A 14013-nucleotide genomic window follows, 5' to 3' on the forward strand; every position below is an offset into this window, starting at 1 on the left:
GTGTCCCCGTATCGCAGTGTCAGAGGGCTAAAAGTTATTTTTATGGCGTTTGTGTGATAGTCGTTGGTTTGCTGTGCATTTTTGCTTTTAAATATAGTTTTCTCATGTTATTTTCACCATGCAAAATTGTTTGTATATTTTGTGAATACAAATAAATAAAAAAGGCGAAAGGGGCGGGGTGACAGGACACTGAAGGATTACTAGGATCGAAATGAGAGTTTTTGGATAATCCCTATTTACCTAACAGGATTTTAGGAACATAAATATGAAGTTTGATTGCGTCCCTCAGCACAGAGCACGCTCCCATCGATGAGCTGGTACTCGCTCTAGCCACACGGCGGCGCTATTTGCTGTCTTCCTGCAAGGAGTGAATTGATTTGATTGCGAGGGAAGTCTGGTGACTTGATTTTGTGCCGTCAGCTGCTCTGGTTTTGTTTTCTCCGGCAAAAGTTTCTACATCACTTTTCATCTTCTTCCTCAGCGGCCGATAGCTTCAGCCTTCAGGTAAACATATTCTTTTCTTTATCATCCATTTTCTTATGCTTTGTGTTCATTGCTGCTTACATTGCTCAACAAGATCGTCCAAAAAAATGATTTATGTCAAGTTGACTTTAGGCAATTAGGCATGGGGGGGTCCATAGGAAGAGGTTTGGTGGGGGTCAGGGATCACAACACTGAACCCCGAACCTCAGAATAGTCGCTCATTGTCAAACTTTGCGACAAAAAAATGTGTCATTTGATCTAGTATTTGAGCAAAGTGACCTGCAGTGCCCATCTGGACATCTGCGTGGACGTGCAGAAGTTTGCAGGTGGATCCACTGTCACGTCATGTTGCCTCCACCCAAGAGCGACAGAATCATAACACACATGCCCAAGGTGACAAGCGCACATTGACAATGTAATAACAATAAAACTAAAAAAAATGCAACAATGCACTAACAATACAATAAGGGAACAATATTGTAATGATGTTACAATGACGTAATAACAGAAACCAATGTTGGCGTGATGATGTCACATCAGTGTTTCAGTCCCAAGGCGGCGCTGCAGACCAAAGAGGTTTTCCATCCTCAGGTGAAGGCCGCATGTCAGACGCAGAGGGAAGATACCGTCAGGTAAGGTTAAAGGTCACGAGACCTGTTAAATGCTCATGTGTTTTTTCATTCATGTTTTCATCTTTTGAAAGGTAATTTGTCTCAAAAGTGGAGGCCAAGACTTGCAGTTTATGGCCCAAACGTTCTTTTAATTTGGAAGACAAAATAAGTTCTGAAATGAACTTGATGTTTCGGGCTTTCACGTCCATCCTGCTCTTTTGCAGCTTCAATGTCGCCAAAGTTATCGTGGTGGGCGACGTCTCGGTCGGGAAAACTTGTCTGGTCAGCAGGTAAGAAGCCGTTCCATAATTCCACGCTTCATATCAGTAATACTGAAAAGTTGACGTTCCCAAAAGGTTCTCCAGAGGAGCCTTCAACAAGAACTACAAAGCCACCATCGGTGTGGATTTTGACATGGAACGTTTCCAGGTACTCGGCGTCCCCTTCAGTCTACAGCTGTGAGTATGTCGTGCGCCATCATTAAAGAGGAAGGGGGCAGAGCATGGAGCCTTGAGGAACCTCTTAGAAAACCGGCACTGTGCATTACAGATGGGACACAGCGGGGCAGGAACGCTTCAAGTGTATTGCCTCCACATACTACAGAGGAGCTCAAGGTCAGGGAGGTGCCTCGCCGTTTTCATCTCCAAATCCAACATGTTATTCTCTGTGTGTGTTTGTGTGTTGCACCCACAGCCATCATTGTGGTGTTCGACTTGAGCAGAGAAAACTCCTTAGGCCACGCCAGGTGAGAGGAACTAGTGGATGTATTCAAGCGTGAACATGATTGTTGATGTAGGTGTCTTTTTAGAATTAAGTCAACGGGGGGGAAAAAAAGTGAGGGACCATGCGTTTCATCAAAGAGAGGGACAAAAGCAAGGTGCCTTTAATTCTGTCCTATGACTACAGAAAACAAGTTTGTGTCCACGTGCAGGGAGTGGCTGGAGGACGCCATGAAGGAGAACGACCCAGCCAATGTTCTTCTCTTCCTCGTGGGAACCAAGAAGGACCTCAGCGTGGGTGAAGATGAAGCAAGCTTTCACACAAACCATTGTGTCCTCTGGTGATGTTTTTTTTTTTTTTTTTTATTTCTTCTTCTTGTCAGTCTCCAGAGCAGCTGGCTCAGGTTGAACAGGAAGCCGTCCGAATGTCGGAGGAGATCCGTGCGGAGTACTGGGCCGTGTCGGCCAAGTCGGGTGCGACGTATTGTAGTTGAAACCTTACGAATTTGTCAACGTGACGTACACGTCAATGCAATTGATTGCACGTTGGCCACAGGAGACGGCGTGAGAGACTTTTTCCTACGCGTGGCCTCTTTGACCTTCGAGGCCAACGTCCTGGCCGAGCTGGAGAAAAGCGCGGCGAGGGACGGGGCCGACGTCATCAGTGAGTCGCCGGCACGACGACCACGGCTTTCTTCTACTCCTGTACTGACGTGGTTTGTCGTCAGAGATCACGAGCGGCCCCAAGGACAAACGCGGGAGGAAGGCCAACTGCTGTTGACGTGACAACAGAGGACACGTCACGATGCCAGAGCAGACGTGAAGAATTGGGGTTTCAATAAAAAGTTGTCAAAAGTTATTCCCGTGTTCCCCGTGTGGATTGTTGGCTTTGCGTCATGTGCTGCAGCGTGACTAATCGGACATCTCATGACAGTCATGACATCACGCCTTCTTTCCGTTGGGCAAATAAAGGAATGATTGTTTGCCAGGAGGAGCTTGAAAGTCAACTTTCAAGAGACTCTTGGGATTTTAGGACGTGCAATGAGTTGAGTATGCGATCGTCCTTGACGTGACACTGGAGCCCTTTTTCTACTTTCGGGACAAATGAGTCACAAGGCCCCCCCCCCCCTCATGGCAGCCCTCCGCACACGATGGCGTCAAAGAAGCCAAAGCGTATTCGTTGCGTGTGTGATAGATGCGCACAGTGGAGGCTTTGAAGAGTCCACCAGGGAGGGAAAAAAAAAAAAAACCCCAGTTGTCTTTATTTGTTCTATACAGAGGGTCGCTCGCCCGGTGGGTGTGGTCAAGAGCCATCTATCACCAGCGCAGATGTTTTTCTGCCCCCCCTCATCCTTAACTAAAAGCGAGGCAAACCAACCAACCAACGGGGCAGCCCGCCATGACAGCAGGTCCATTTTCTATACACGCAGAGAACACTGTGTGGGTGTGCCATCGTGGCGCAACACGATGACTCACTGTAGCGGATGGGGGAAGCGGGGTCACGGGGGTAACGCCGACGCCCATCCGGGCGCCCTACCGGTCCATCTCGTCCAGCAGGGGCGTGGCGTCCCCGGCGATGGACATGGGTGTGCTCTCGATCATGGGGCTGGGTGAAGGTCGCGGGGTCATTCTCGGAGTCTTCTTCCGACCTTCGGCCTCTTTCTCTTTCAGCCACTGCTCGGCCATCTTGCCCCAGTCCACGGCGGCCGCCGAGCCGCCGCCGCCGCTGCTGCTTGGCCTGCAGACGAGAGGGAGAGAAAGAGTTAGTGGCGTCAGACAGTTCCATTACTTTGGTTTTCTTGCGCCCATCACTAGTTGAAGTTCTGACAATAGGTTAAGCGCCGACCGTTTTCCATTTGTCCCGAGTGACTCACTTGGGTTGCTGCTGCTGAGGAGTTCGGCCCCGTGACGACGACACGGTTGAGCCCGGCGTGCCCGACCCGTGACCGTGGTGGCCGCTGTGGTGGTTGTGGTGCGCGTGTGTGGACTGAGGGGTGGAGCCCGGGTACTGTGGCGTGCCCATGTTCTGCTGGCTGGGCGTAGTGAATGAGTAGCTTGGTGTCATCAAGGGTGTGGCTATCGGCTGCTGGGGCGTGGCAAACACCTGCGGATGGATGGACCAAGGACGGAGACACGTCAGTTGACGTAGAAACGCATACAAAGACCAGGTGGCCGCACTGACGTGATAAGCCGAGGAGCTGCCGCCTCCTCCGGTGCTGCCTCCGTATCCGTATTGGCTGGATCCCCACTGGGCCGGTGTGGAGTTGGGGTTCTGGTTCTGTCCCTGGCCAGTGACGGCGGCGATGGCGTTGAACATCTGCGAGGTCATGTTTCGCGGGAGCGAGTTTACGGCTCGCGTCAGGTCTGCGGAGAGAAAAGTGCCACCGGGGGTTGACGACGAGCCGGCCGGGACGCGGCGAGGAAGGTGGCGAGACTCACCGGCAATGTTGATGTTGGCCGGCGTGGCGTTGAGGGAGGCGGGCGTGCGAGTGCGGCTGCTGTTGCTGTTGGTGGGTGTGATGCCTTGGCAAGAGAACATGATCGTGAGGACTTGACAATTCAATTGTGTCCTCTAGCTGAGAAGAAAAACGCTCGCCGATTGGTCACACTACCTGGTACAGGCTCTTGGTAGTGGTCCTTGAACCAGCGGAACAAGCCGTTGACCGAGGGAAAGATCTGCGAGCGGTACCGGAAGCCATCCGGGCTGATGGTCACGTACTCCACCCTGTGGACAGGCCGAGAATGGCGTCTTAAGTGACGCCGACCAATTGAGCAATGTCTTGTCTAGATGATCACCGACCGTGGTTTTCCTCGAGGTTGGTAGCCCAGCAGGAACTTTCCGGGCAAAGCTTTACACGCAGACACAAAATACGGAATGAAGGTGGGCTTCTCCCTTTTGGTCCTGACTAGCAGCTCCTCCATTTTCTGTCATCAACACAGACAGAGCAAGAGCAGCCTCATGATGAGTTCATCAATGGTCACGTTTACACAGAGTGGCAGCCATCTTTTTTTTCTTTTTAAGACAACTCGCCTCCTTGCTTCCGCCGTTACAATCTTGAAAGTATTTGTGGCTCAGCAGGTCACGAGCGAACGACGCCATGGGTTGAATGAAGCGTGCTGTGATTTCATCCAGGTCTTCAAATTCCTGCAAGAATCCAGTCGCTCATTAGAAAAACAACCGACACCACAGATGAAGTCAAATTGTGAATCCATCGAGATGAGATTCTCATGTCAGCATACCTCACTATTGATCCAGAGCGTGTGTCCTAAGCTGAAGGCGTTCTCTTTGCCTTCCTCTCTCACATCCACGTGCTGGTAGATGCCGTCAGCCACCTGGCAAAAGTTTGAAAAGAGGTTTGGAAGGGTGCGAGTGTTCGAGCGTCGTTTCCTCCTACTCCATCTTCTTACCTTCCAGGTGACAGTGAGGTGGTTCTCTCCCTTGCTGCTGGGCCTGATGATCAGGTCTCCCTGATCCAGGGACTCCATCATCTTCTCGGCCTGGTTGAAGCTGATGTTGTGAAAGTTGGGGTGAGCGATGACACGCTTGATGTACGCTGCAGAGAGTAAGCCGGAGAGTTAGTTCGGTTCAGGCGGCCGACAACAAAGATCTCTTCTGCCAACTGACGCGTGCGCTGCTGTTTCTTCTTCAGCTCGTCCTCCAGCTTGAGATCTTCAGATTCGGCGTCAAAGTCGTAGTAGGTGTCTTTGGGAAGCTTCCACTCGTTGGCCTTGTCCGAGAGGTCGGAGGTGCGGCACGTGAGGTCCACGCTGAACTTCTCGATGTCGATCTTCATGATGCGACAGTGAACCGTCATGCCCACCTGATGGAGGAGCCGCAATTGTTGAGAGCTGACGCAACAAAAGCAGGCGGAAACAAAACATCTCACCTTCACTCGCTCCTCGGGGTGTTTCACCACTTTGTCGCTCAGGAACTTGGTGGGAATGAATCCCTGCACGCCGTTGTCCAGTCTAGACCGCACCCCGATGGCCTGCCCGGGACAGGAGCCACTATCGAAGTGGTTCCACACCTGCGGATACACACACACACACAAACGGCCGGAAAGTGAGATCAGAGAGCAAGTAAGTGGTTTTACGACAAGTCGGGGGAAGAGACGCCCGATAGTACCTCGCTGAGCTCGGGGAAGTTGTCTTGCTGGCAGAAGGGACACTGCCACAGGCCGGTGGCGTCATTACGGATGGCCTGATCATAGCTCTCCCCCTGGGGGCGCCGGTGAGCGATACCGGTCACCACGCTGGTGATAAGCTTACCTGGAGCACAAAGCGTGACATCAGGAGAAACATCACCGAATGACACTCATTTCGCATGTGATGTGGCGTCTGGTGTAAGCAGTTTGATTATGAAGGTAATGTCTCACCAATGTAGAAGGTCTCTGGTGTCTCCTTGGTGAGAAGGTTGAAGACTTCCTCTGTGTTGGGGACTCTGTAGGGGACCCGCAGGTCTTTGTACCTGCAGCTCAGCTCAGCTCTGATGTCATACAGCGTGATGCCCTTGTTGCCGTAACCCTGCAGACGAGAGAGGACGTGAGGACGCTCCCCGTCCGGGGCGTCCGCAAGCCGGCCGAGAAGCGAGCACCGACCTGTCTCTCCAGCTCCTCGGCGAAGGCGTCCAGGTCGAGATCTTTGAGCCTTTCGGGGTTCTCCAAGATCTCTTCCAGGGCGCCGGCCGGGTTGGCGTCTTCGGCGGACTCGTCGTACTCGAGCGCATCCACGGCCATCTTGCGAGCCCACTCGTACGTCTCGGGGTGGACGCGAGAGCCGTCCAGGACCTCGATGTAGGAGTCGGTGCTGCAGAAGTAAACGGAGATGAGTCGCGGAGAACAATAGGCGGCGTGACAAATGCGATCACACGCAGAGCAGACCTGTCCCCGAGCGACGCCGTGTCGATCTTGATGAAACCCGCACAGTTGATGAAGACCTTTGGCCCCATGTGACACATCGTGACCAGCTGGGTTCTGTTCTCCAGACGCGTGTTGTTCTGCTTCAGAATCTGCTCAGAGGAACAGGACGCTGGTCAGGACTCAGAGCGGCAGGCCAGAGAAGCCCCAGAAGACCCAACACCAACCTTGATCAAGTGCGAGCCCTTCCTCGGGCCCAGACCGCACACGTACTGGACCAAACTCTGAGTGTGAGGGTGAGCGATGGCCCGGTTCACATCCACGCCCACCTCGTTGACCCGATTGATGAACTCGCAGTAGAGGGCAGAGAGCAGGTCCTCCTTTACCACGTGTTCCTGAAATCCCAGCAAATGGAGTTGATTGATGTCGTGATATATTGTGTGGCATCACAGGACCTCCCTCCTCCTGGCAGCGCGCGGGACCCCCCGCCTCACCTGCAGAGGATGCATCTTGAGGCAGATGATGTCTTCGTCAGAGCTGCAGACCTGTGCGTACTCCACCAGAGGATCTTGAATCTTCCTGGCAATGGACACGGCCTGGCGCAGCAATGGTGGATAATCCCGAAAGTCCGCCTGAGTGGGACCGCAGGGGCGTGCGTGTCAAACGGGAAGTCAAATTACCGCCAAGGCCCGGGCGGCAAAGCTTACCTCGGACTTTTTGCTGTTCATGTAGAGCGTGCCCAGCTCGTTGTCGACCAGCTCCACGCCGACGGAGGGCAGCGAGGACTCCTGCTCTAGCTCGCTGATCGTCCTCTTGATATCCTCTATGATCATCTGAGCGTCCCTGCATGGTCACAAAAAGGTTCTCGTTGAAATGCCATCAGACCCATCCCAAGCAGGCCACCACTACTGAGAACTAAGAAAGAGAGAAAAATGTCTTACCGATTTTCACCAGCCACGGCGACCACGTGAGGCTTCTTGCTGGACAAAAACCTCTTGAGGTTCTCAATGTCGTTGGCCTGAAGTTGACGACACCAGTGAGCGACGCTCAAACGCACACACGTTGAGCACACGAGACTTGCTGCTGCGCGCACGCACCTTCTTCTCTCGCTCGTCCTCCCTGAAGGCGTTCCTCCTCTTCATGAAGTAGGGCAGGCGCAGAAAGTCCGCCACCTCACCTTCGCCGTTGATCAGCGCGCAGAAGACGGGAGTGTCTCTGTCAAAGGGAAAACACGTCACTGCGGCGAGATGTTAGCCCATCCATCCTTCCTCCAGAGTTGATGGTATGACATCAGGATGGCGTATGTCGGCGTCACCGCGTACCTGCTGGGTGAGTAGGCCACTCCCAGCACCCTGATGCCTTTGCCCTGACTCTCATCCATCAGGTCATCATCTTCCTCCAACTGCTGGTCTGGTCTGTAAGGAGACACCTTCAACCAGTTGTACAGCCGACGGCAGCACGACTGCGGAGAGAAAATTCCATTTGTACGGGACATCTTTTCCGTCATCGTGGATTGACATTCACATAACGTCAGCATACCCGTACGATGCTCTCTTTGGCTTCAGCGATGAGCTTGCTCTTAAGCTCTTTGGCCATCTGAGGGTAGAGGAACTGGTTGAGGGATCTCTCGATGGCCAACGTGCGCTGCCTGTTCCACTCCTGCACCTGATGGCTGAACTCGTCTCGGTAGTAGAACTGCTTGATCTCATCAAAGTAGGTCTGGTCGCCCGCGTAGCTGGGAAGAGAGCGCAACTGGGCCGGTCAGAAGAGCTCGCCGTTTTGGCATCTTGTTTTTTCTTACCCTTTGACTCCAACGAGGTCGATGCAGATGTCGATGGAGAGCAGGCCTTCGTTCTCAGCCAAGCACATTTTCAGGAACTGATCCCCGCTGAGCTCCTTCACCGCCTTGTTCTTCAGGTACTTGAAGGAGTAGGCAAAGTGGGCCTCGTCCACATCCTGCGCGGGCGGATATCAAAAGACGTTAAAACCGTACATGAGGGCGTGCGGGTGCCAGCGTGTGGGACCTTTTTGCCCTTCTTGGTGGGCTTGATGTTGATCTTGGCTCTCTCTTGGAAGGTCTGGCGCAGCACGTGTCGGACCAAAGGCTCACGGGCGATCTGCATGGCCACCATGTAGCGGGTGCCTTCCAGGACGGCCTCCGGGCCGGGGAACTGGCTGCACACGTAGTCTTTGGCCAGCTCCATGGGCTCGGCGGGGAACTGCTCCGTCTCGTGCCGCTGGTAGCTGTCTCGCAGATTCTCGCCAAACTGCTCAGGCGTCAGGCCGAACTTTTTGGCCAGGCCGTCTGCAATCCAGGAGGAAAGACCTTGATGCTGGCACAATGGAAAACCATCTCAAAGGAAACCGGAAAAGTAGACGCACCCAGGCCCACGCTTTGGCAGATGCTGTACATATCCCTGCGAGACGCCAGCTTGAGATCTGGACCCTTCTGCTCCTCCTCTTCTTCTACCTCCACTTCCTCCTCCTCACCTTCAAAACAAGCGTACAAATTAGGTCTCGGCTGACCTCCCTGTAAAAACTTCTCACCCACCGTCTTCGGTGACTTGATTGATCTTGCGGAGCCTCTTCTTGCTGGCCTTGGCGGCGTTCTGCATCTTGGGAATATCTCGGCCGTAGTAGAGCAGGAAGTGGTTGTACACGTCACCGAGCTCTTCCAGCGTCTGGACGTCCTTCAGCCTGCGGCAACAACAACACCCGTGCTTACAAACCTAGAAGACAGGCGGATGCAATCGCACAGGCACAAACCTCTCCATGTCGGCCGTGTCCAGCGGGCGTATTCCGTCAGCCAAAGGTTTGTCGGGGTCGGCAGAGATCTGCTCAAACTGGTAGGACTGCATCTTTTGAAAGAGTCGCGTAAGGTTCTGCTTGCGGGTCTTTAGCTGAGTCCACTGGTGGAGGGAAAAGACGCCCATGACTCCAAGATAGTGGACATAGAAGATCCGGAGGTGATTTTAAAGAGACCAAGCAGGTTACCTTTTCATCCCACTGCCACACCTTCCACAGATCATTGATGTTCAGCTCTGGTTCCACATACTCCTTTCTGTAGAATGCAATAAATGGAACCTGCAAAAAACCCGAGAAATTATTTCATGCTTCAAGTAGTGTCTATTGTGTTAACTGCGTCAACACGTGTCTTTCTCAGCTTCTCCGAACAAACCTCAAATTGTTGATTCCTCATGAAGTTGAGCGCCTCTTTGATTTTGGCGATGGTACTGGGACCTTGGCGGCTGAAGTTGGTGGACGTCCCGCGCTCCAAATAATCTGCGCTCTCCTGTTGACGGACGAGCATGTGGGTCAATGTGGGTCAAGACCGGCGACGGCTTTCGGGAGAAGAGCGTCACGAACCTGAATGGAAATGGTGAGCGTGGAGAAGCCGTGTCTGAAGATCCACTCCGCTTCCTCCTCCAGCTCCTCGTCCTCAGCCGGTTTGACGGCGATCGATCGCAGCTGCCACGTAAACGAGATTGTCCAAGGACACGTTAGCGCTGATTGTAATCGCTATTGCTTGTTTTTCTAAACGCCTCAAAAGAGCAAAACCAAAGGCGTCATCCACCTGGAACCTCTCGGGCATGTCAGTGGTGCGGATCTCGTTGTCCTGGTCGGTCATGTGACTGCTCTCCAGCTCACTGGGCTCGTAGAGCTCAAAGATGCTCTTTCGGCCTTGCCGCCTCTTGGTCTGCTTCTTGGGCCGGTCCCAGCCCTCTTCATCCTGGTCCTCCTCCTCCTCCTCACCCTGGTCATACGCGTCGACGTCAAATTCAGCAAAGTCAAAATCGCCGCCGAAGATCTCCTGCGCCTCCTGCAGGGCACTGTAGGAAGACGAAGAACGGTAATTCAGCGAGATGACGTGGACTCGTTTGGAAAAGGGCTTAGGGTTGCTCCGGCTCGCGGGGATTAACGTTTCGCTAGCTGCGCGCCACAGAAAACTCACGCATCAGTGTAGCCGGAGAATTTCTTGCCCCGTTTTTTGGTGATCGGCTGTCCATCATCATCCACGATAAAGTCGTCAATATCTGTAGAATTCAATCGAGACAAAACAATGTCGGGATTTCAACATTCTTCGTGTCTTCAGTGTGGCCGCAAGAAATAATGTTCATGCTTTACCCGACTCCTCGTCTTCTCCTTCCTCGTCATCGCCTGCCTGCTGGAGAGGCTCGTGGACGGCCTCGCCTTCCTCCAGCTCGCCGTCTCCGTCGCCGTGAAAGATCTCGTCGGCGATCAGGTCCTTCTCATCGTCGTCATCGTCATCGTCCAGCATTTTTACGCGGTCGTATTTCTTCTTCTGAGGTGTAAAAACGGCAGCGAGTTGAGTCTTGCGCCAGCTTGCGAGAAACCGAGCGAGGACAAAAAGACGCTAACCCTCCTCTTGACTTTCACACCCAAGTTTTCCTCAATGAGGTCCAGATCGTCCTCGTCCAGGTCGTTGTAATCTGTCAAAAAATAAAGTGGCAGAAGACACTTTACCGCTTTATCGAGTTACCGTTTCAATAACTGAAACATCTGCATGTTATTTTTTCCTTTCTACCAATCCAAAACTTTCCTCAAGTGCAACAAACTCACTTCGCTTCTTGCGGCGATGCCGGACTTCCTCCTCCGAGTCGCTGTCACCTCCACTTGCACTCTTTTGACCTCCCGTTTCCTCCTCTTCATCGCCATCGTCGATGAGCCCACGCAAGTTGCCTCGCTCGTCTTGGTCCTCAATGTTCTCTTCTTCCTCCTCGTCTGTGGGGATATGTCATATGAGTGTCCCGCACACCCGAGCCCAACAGTGTGCGCGTCTCACCATCATCCTCCATGAACCTCTGTGTCTTCTTGGGCTTTAACTCTTTCTCTTCAAACTCCTCCTCGGACTCCTCGGCCTCACTCTCGATGAAGTCCGACATAACTGCTGCCCCTGTTACACATTACATCATTTAAAATGTTATCACAGGGTGTTGAACCTCGTTTCACTGTCTAAAGCAGAAAGATTCTTCTACGGGAAGACACAAGGCTGAAAAATATCTTACGATTTGAGAGGAAACTTTTATAATAACAAATAATTACAGTACAATGCCGGCCTTGAACCGGTCACGCGAAGGAATTAGGCCACAAGTTGGCACACTCACCGACGCAGAATTTGCACACGCAGTTCTCGCACGATTCACGGAAAAGTAAAAATCGGGGGCGAGTTGACGGTTACGGTAAAAATCACTACGACTATTCAAAGCGAGAAACGGCACGCGATCTTGATGTCGCAATGCGGATAACATCAACACGTCACACGAGCATGTTCTCATCCCTAGGATAAAATCACGAGTGGATTTCTTGACATTATTAGAAGAGTAGTTTGTTTTCGCTGAAATATTTAAGATGGTTTGAACGAAGCAACTAAGAAAGCACAAGCTTGTTTAGTGGTGCAGCCGCTAGTTAGCGCGCTAAAAAATGAGGAGCTAACATGTCAATTAAGTATGTGTTAGACTCGCTCAGGTCCCCAATTCAGGTTGGAACTCAGAATGTCACGTTTAGATACGTGAGGATAAAAAAAAAATTGAAGCAGAAAGGAGGCCTCCAGTGCGAGTGAAATACCGAACGCGCTTCGTTAGCATTAGCATGAGCTCCAAGCACAACATCCGCGCCAACGTCGAGGTCTCGTTGGCTGGCTTCACAACGCCTACAACGAGCGTGCAACCAAGACTTACGCGTCCGTCTCGCTGCCGTGACAAGCTCGGTAAAAGAGGACAAAACCTGCTTGCTGTTTTTTTGTGTGCGCTTGGGAGAAAAATGGCGGACAGCGTGTTGACTTCCGGAAAGCCGGAAATGAAATATTAGGTCTTTTCAACCGCACGCTGCCGCCTCCTGCTGGTTCATCCACACATTGCACACAAAACAATGTACAATCATGTCGGGCAGGGCGACCCGTGCAGTTCTGCTTCGACGCCACCAGGAGCGCTGTGATATCACGAAGACGAAGACGGAGAGGAAGAAGAATGAAAAAAAAAGAAGAAGAGCTGCCGAAGGATGAGAAGGATGGCTGTGAAGCTTGTGCTTTTTGCTCGCCTTTTCCCTTGTCTTGTGTTTTTGACAATTTTGTTCCGGAGCTCACTCGGCTCGGAGTTGAATTTTGTAACGTGCGGTTCTGTGCTCAAACTTCTAAACGTCAAACACAACGTGAGACTTCACTCGCATGACGTCCGCTACGGCTCAGGTCAGTTATTAAAAGTGTTTCGTCCTAGAAAGTCACTTCCGAGCTGGGAAGACGACAAACAAGTCACCCGCTCTGATTCCTATTTATTTGTCAAGACCCATTATTGACGCTTGAATGATTTGCATGACGTGTCCAACCGCTACCTCTCGCCGACGTGTTACCAAGCGACATCATTCGCTGGAAGAACATCGCAGTTGCCAAAGATCCGCTCACATTTGATCTGACGTGTCGTATGTGTGTTGGTGCGCGACCCAGGAAGCGGGCAACAGTCCGTGACGGGTGTGACCGGCGTGGAGGACAGCAACAGTTACTGGAGCGTACGCGGCACCCGTGACGCCACCTGCTTTAGAGGAAACCCCGTCAAGTGTGGTCAAAACATCCGTCTCACTCACGTCAACACGGGACGCAACCTGCACAGCCATTATTTTAGTTCCCCGCTGTCCTCCAACCAGGTGGGGGCGCCCAGCTTCACTTCTCATGCCATTAATTGTCTCAATTGAAAAACAGAAAGAAAAACTTTTGTTGTTGATGCGCGGTATGTCTTAACAGGAAGTGAGCGCTTTTGGCGAAGAGGGCGAGGGCGATCATCTGGACGAGTGGACGGTGGAATGTGGCGGGAAAGCGTGGGAGCGCGCTGAAGCTGTACGCCTGCGCCACAAAGCCACCGAGGCGGCGTTGTCAGTGACGGGCGAGCAGTACGGGAGGCCCATCAGCGGCCAGAGGGAGGTCCACGCCATGGCCGGCCACGGGCAGCACAGTCTGTGGAAGGCCATGGAGGGTGTCTTCATCAAGCCCACCGAAGGGCTCCCCGTCGCTCAGCGGGACCACACGCACACAGAGTTCTGAACATCTTCAGAACGTTTGGAAGCCTCCCAAACTTCCCGTCGCGCGGGGGCACCGTATCGTTTCGGCTTCACGGACTTCCCGTCGCCGGCGAGCGTCACATGGCAACTTTTCTCGGACGATGGGTGCGTTGTTCTACCGTTCTTCAGTACTAAACATTTGCATCAATTGGGAACGAAAACAGCAGAGTTGATGTCACTCGGATTCCAATGTGTGCGTGTGCGTACACACCCTGATATTTATTGTCATTGGTGAGGCGCGGCACAAATAAATCCTTCAAATTCCACTTTAATAGA

General features: G+C 52.5%; 3 protein-coding genes across 5 annotated transcripts; 2 read left to right on the forward strand and 1 right to left on the reverse strand.

The window, feature by feature from the left end:
• The first annotated feature begins 63 nt into the window (after positions 1–63).
• LOC147043157 (ras-related protein Rab-34-like) lies at positions 64–2666 on the forward strand. 2 transcript variants are annotated; one of them, XM_085935846.1, is made up of 11 exons: positions 64–504; positions 746–876; positions 1024–1115; positions 1319–1384; positions 1451–1552; positions 1644–1708; positions 1788–1839; positions 2026–2107; positions 2197–2287; positions 2370–2477; positions 2542–2662. In XM_085935846.1, the coding sequence occupies exons 2-11, from the start codon at positions 829–831 to the stop codon at positions 2592–2594; spliced, it is 759 nt and encodes a 252-aa protein (XP_085791972.1). In that variant the 5' UTR covers positions 64–504; positions 746–828; the 3' UTR covers positions 2595–2662. The 2 variants fall into 2 exon arrangements, with proteins under 2 accessions (XP_085791972.1, XP_085791971.1); XM_085935845.1 differs by having other exon boundaries at positions 2370–2666.
• supt6h (SPT6 homolog, histone chaperone and transcription elongation factor) lies at positions 993–12514 on the reverse strand. 2 transcript variants are annotated; one of them, XM_085935843.1, is made up of 37 exons: positions 12369–12514; positions 11474–11584; positions 11251–11412; positions 11050–11120; positions 10795–10972; positions 10622–10703; positions 10244–10499; positions 10036–10137; positions 9848–9961; positions 9664–9753; positions 9436–9578; positions 9221–9366; positions 9052–9159; positions 8694–8974; positions 8471–8625; positions 8209–8404; positions 7992–8131; positions 7767–7884; positions 7611–7687; positions 7377–7512; positions 7164–7301; positions 6897–7064; positions 6694–6821; positions 6412–6619; positions 6190–6337; positions 5940–6082; positions 5701–5841; positions 5439–5634; positions 5222–5367; positions 5054–5146; positions 4845–4958; positions 4614–4738; positions 4426–4538; positions 4253–4336; positions 3996–4177; positions 3688–3917; positions 993–3551 (listed from the first exon to the last, which is right to left on the reverse strand). In XM_085935843.1, the coding sequence occupies exons 2-37, from the start codon at positions 11571–11573 to the stop codon at positions 3347–3349; spliced, it is 5217 nt and encodes a 1738-aa protein (XP_085791969.1). In that variant the 5' UTR covers positions 11574–11584; positions 12369–12514; the 3' UTR covers positions 993–3346. The 2 variants fall into 2 exon arrangements, with proteins under 2 accessions (XP_085791969.1, XP_085791970.1); XM_085935844.1 differs by lacking the exon at positions 12369–12514 and adding an exon at positions 11796–12362.
• A 129-nt stretch (positions 12515–12643) lies between these two features.
• Positions 12644–14011, forward strand: sdf2 (stromal cell-derived factor 2). The gene is made up of 3 exons (XM_085935090.1): positions 12644–12874; positions 13130–13326; positions 13424–14011. The coding sequence occupies exons 1-3, from the start codon at positions 12688–12690 to the stop codon at positions 13718–13720; spliced, it is 681 nt and encodes a 226-aa protein (XP_085791216.1). The 5' UTR covers positions 12644–12687; the 3' UTR covers positions 13721–14011.
• The last annotated feature ends 2 nt before the right edge of the window (positions 14012–14013 follow it).

The sequence above is a fragment of the Syngnathus leptorhynchus genome, chromosome 17 (assembly GCF_054491065.1).
Source record: "Syngnathus leptorhynchus isolate UIUO chromosome 17, UIUO_Slep, whole genome shotgun sequence".
NCBI classification, from domain to species: domain Eukaryota; kingdom Metazoa; phylum Chordata; class Actinopteri; order Syngnathiformes; family Syngnathidae; genus Syngnathus; species Syngnathus leptorhynchus.

What these genes read in the sequence shown, in the direction of transcription:
- LOC147043157 (XM_085935845.1), top strand. Translation starts at nt 829, where the DNA reads ATGTTGCCTCCACCCAAGAGCGACAGAATCATAACACACATGCCCAAG. An exon ending in ATACTACAGAGGAGCTCAAG is followed by an intron (nt 1,709 to 1,787) that starts GTCAGGGAGGTG and finishes TTGCACCCACAG; the next exon opens with CCATCATTGTGGTGTTCGAC. An exon ending in GGCCGTGTCGGCCAAGTCGG is followed by an intron (nt 2,288 to 2,369) that starts GTGCGACGTATT and finishes CGTTGGCCACAG; the next exon opens with GAGACGGCGTGAGAGACTTT.
- supt6h (XM_085935843.1), bottom strand. Translation starts at nt 11,573, where the DNA reads ATGTCGGACTTCATCGAGAGTGAGGCCGAGGAGTCCGAGGAGGAGTTT. An exon ending in TGAGGAATCAACAATTTGAG is followed by an intron (nt 9,754 to 9,847) that starts GTTTGTTCGGAG and finishes GGTTTTTTGCAG; the next exon opens with GTTCCATTTATTGCATTCTA. An exon ending in CTACCAAGAGCCTGTACCAG is followed by an intron (nt 4,337 to 4,425) that starts GTAGTGTGACCA and finishes TCTCTTGCCAAG; the next exon opens with GCATCACACCCACCAACAGC.
- sdf2 (XM_085935090.1), top strand. Translation starts at nt 12,688, where the DNA reads ATGAGAAGGATGGCTGTGAAGCTTGTGCTTTTTGCTCGCCTTTTCCCT. An exon ending in TGACGTCCGCTACGGCTCAG is followed by an intron (nt 12,875 to 13,129) that starts GTCAGTTATTAA and finishes TGCGCGACCCAG; the next exon opens with GAAGCGGGCAACAGTCCGTG. An exon ending in CCCCGCTGTCCTCCAACCAG is followed by an intron (nt 13,327 to 13,423) that starts GTGGGGGCGCCC and finishes ATGTCTTAACAG; the next exon opens with GAAGTGAGCGCTTTTGGCGA.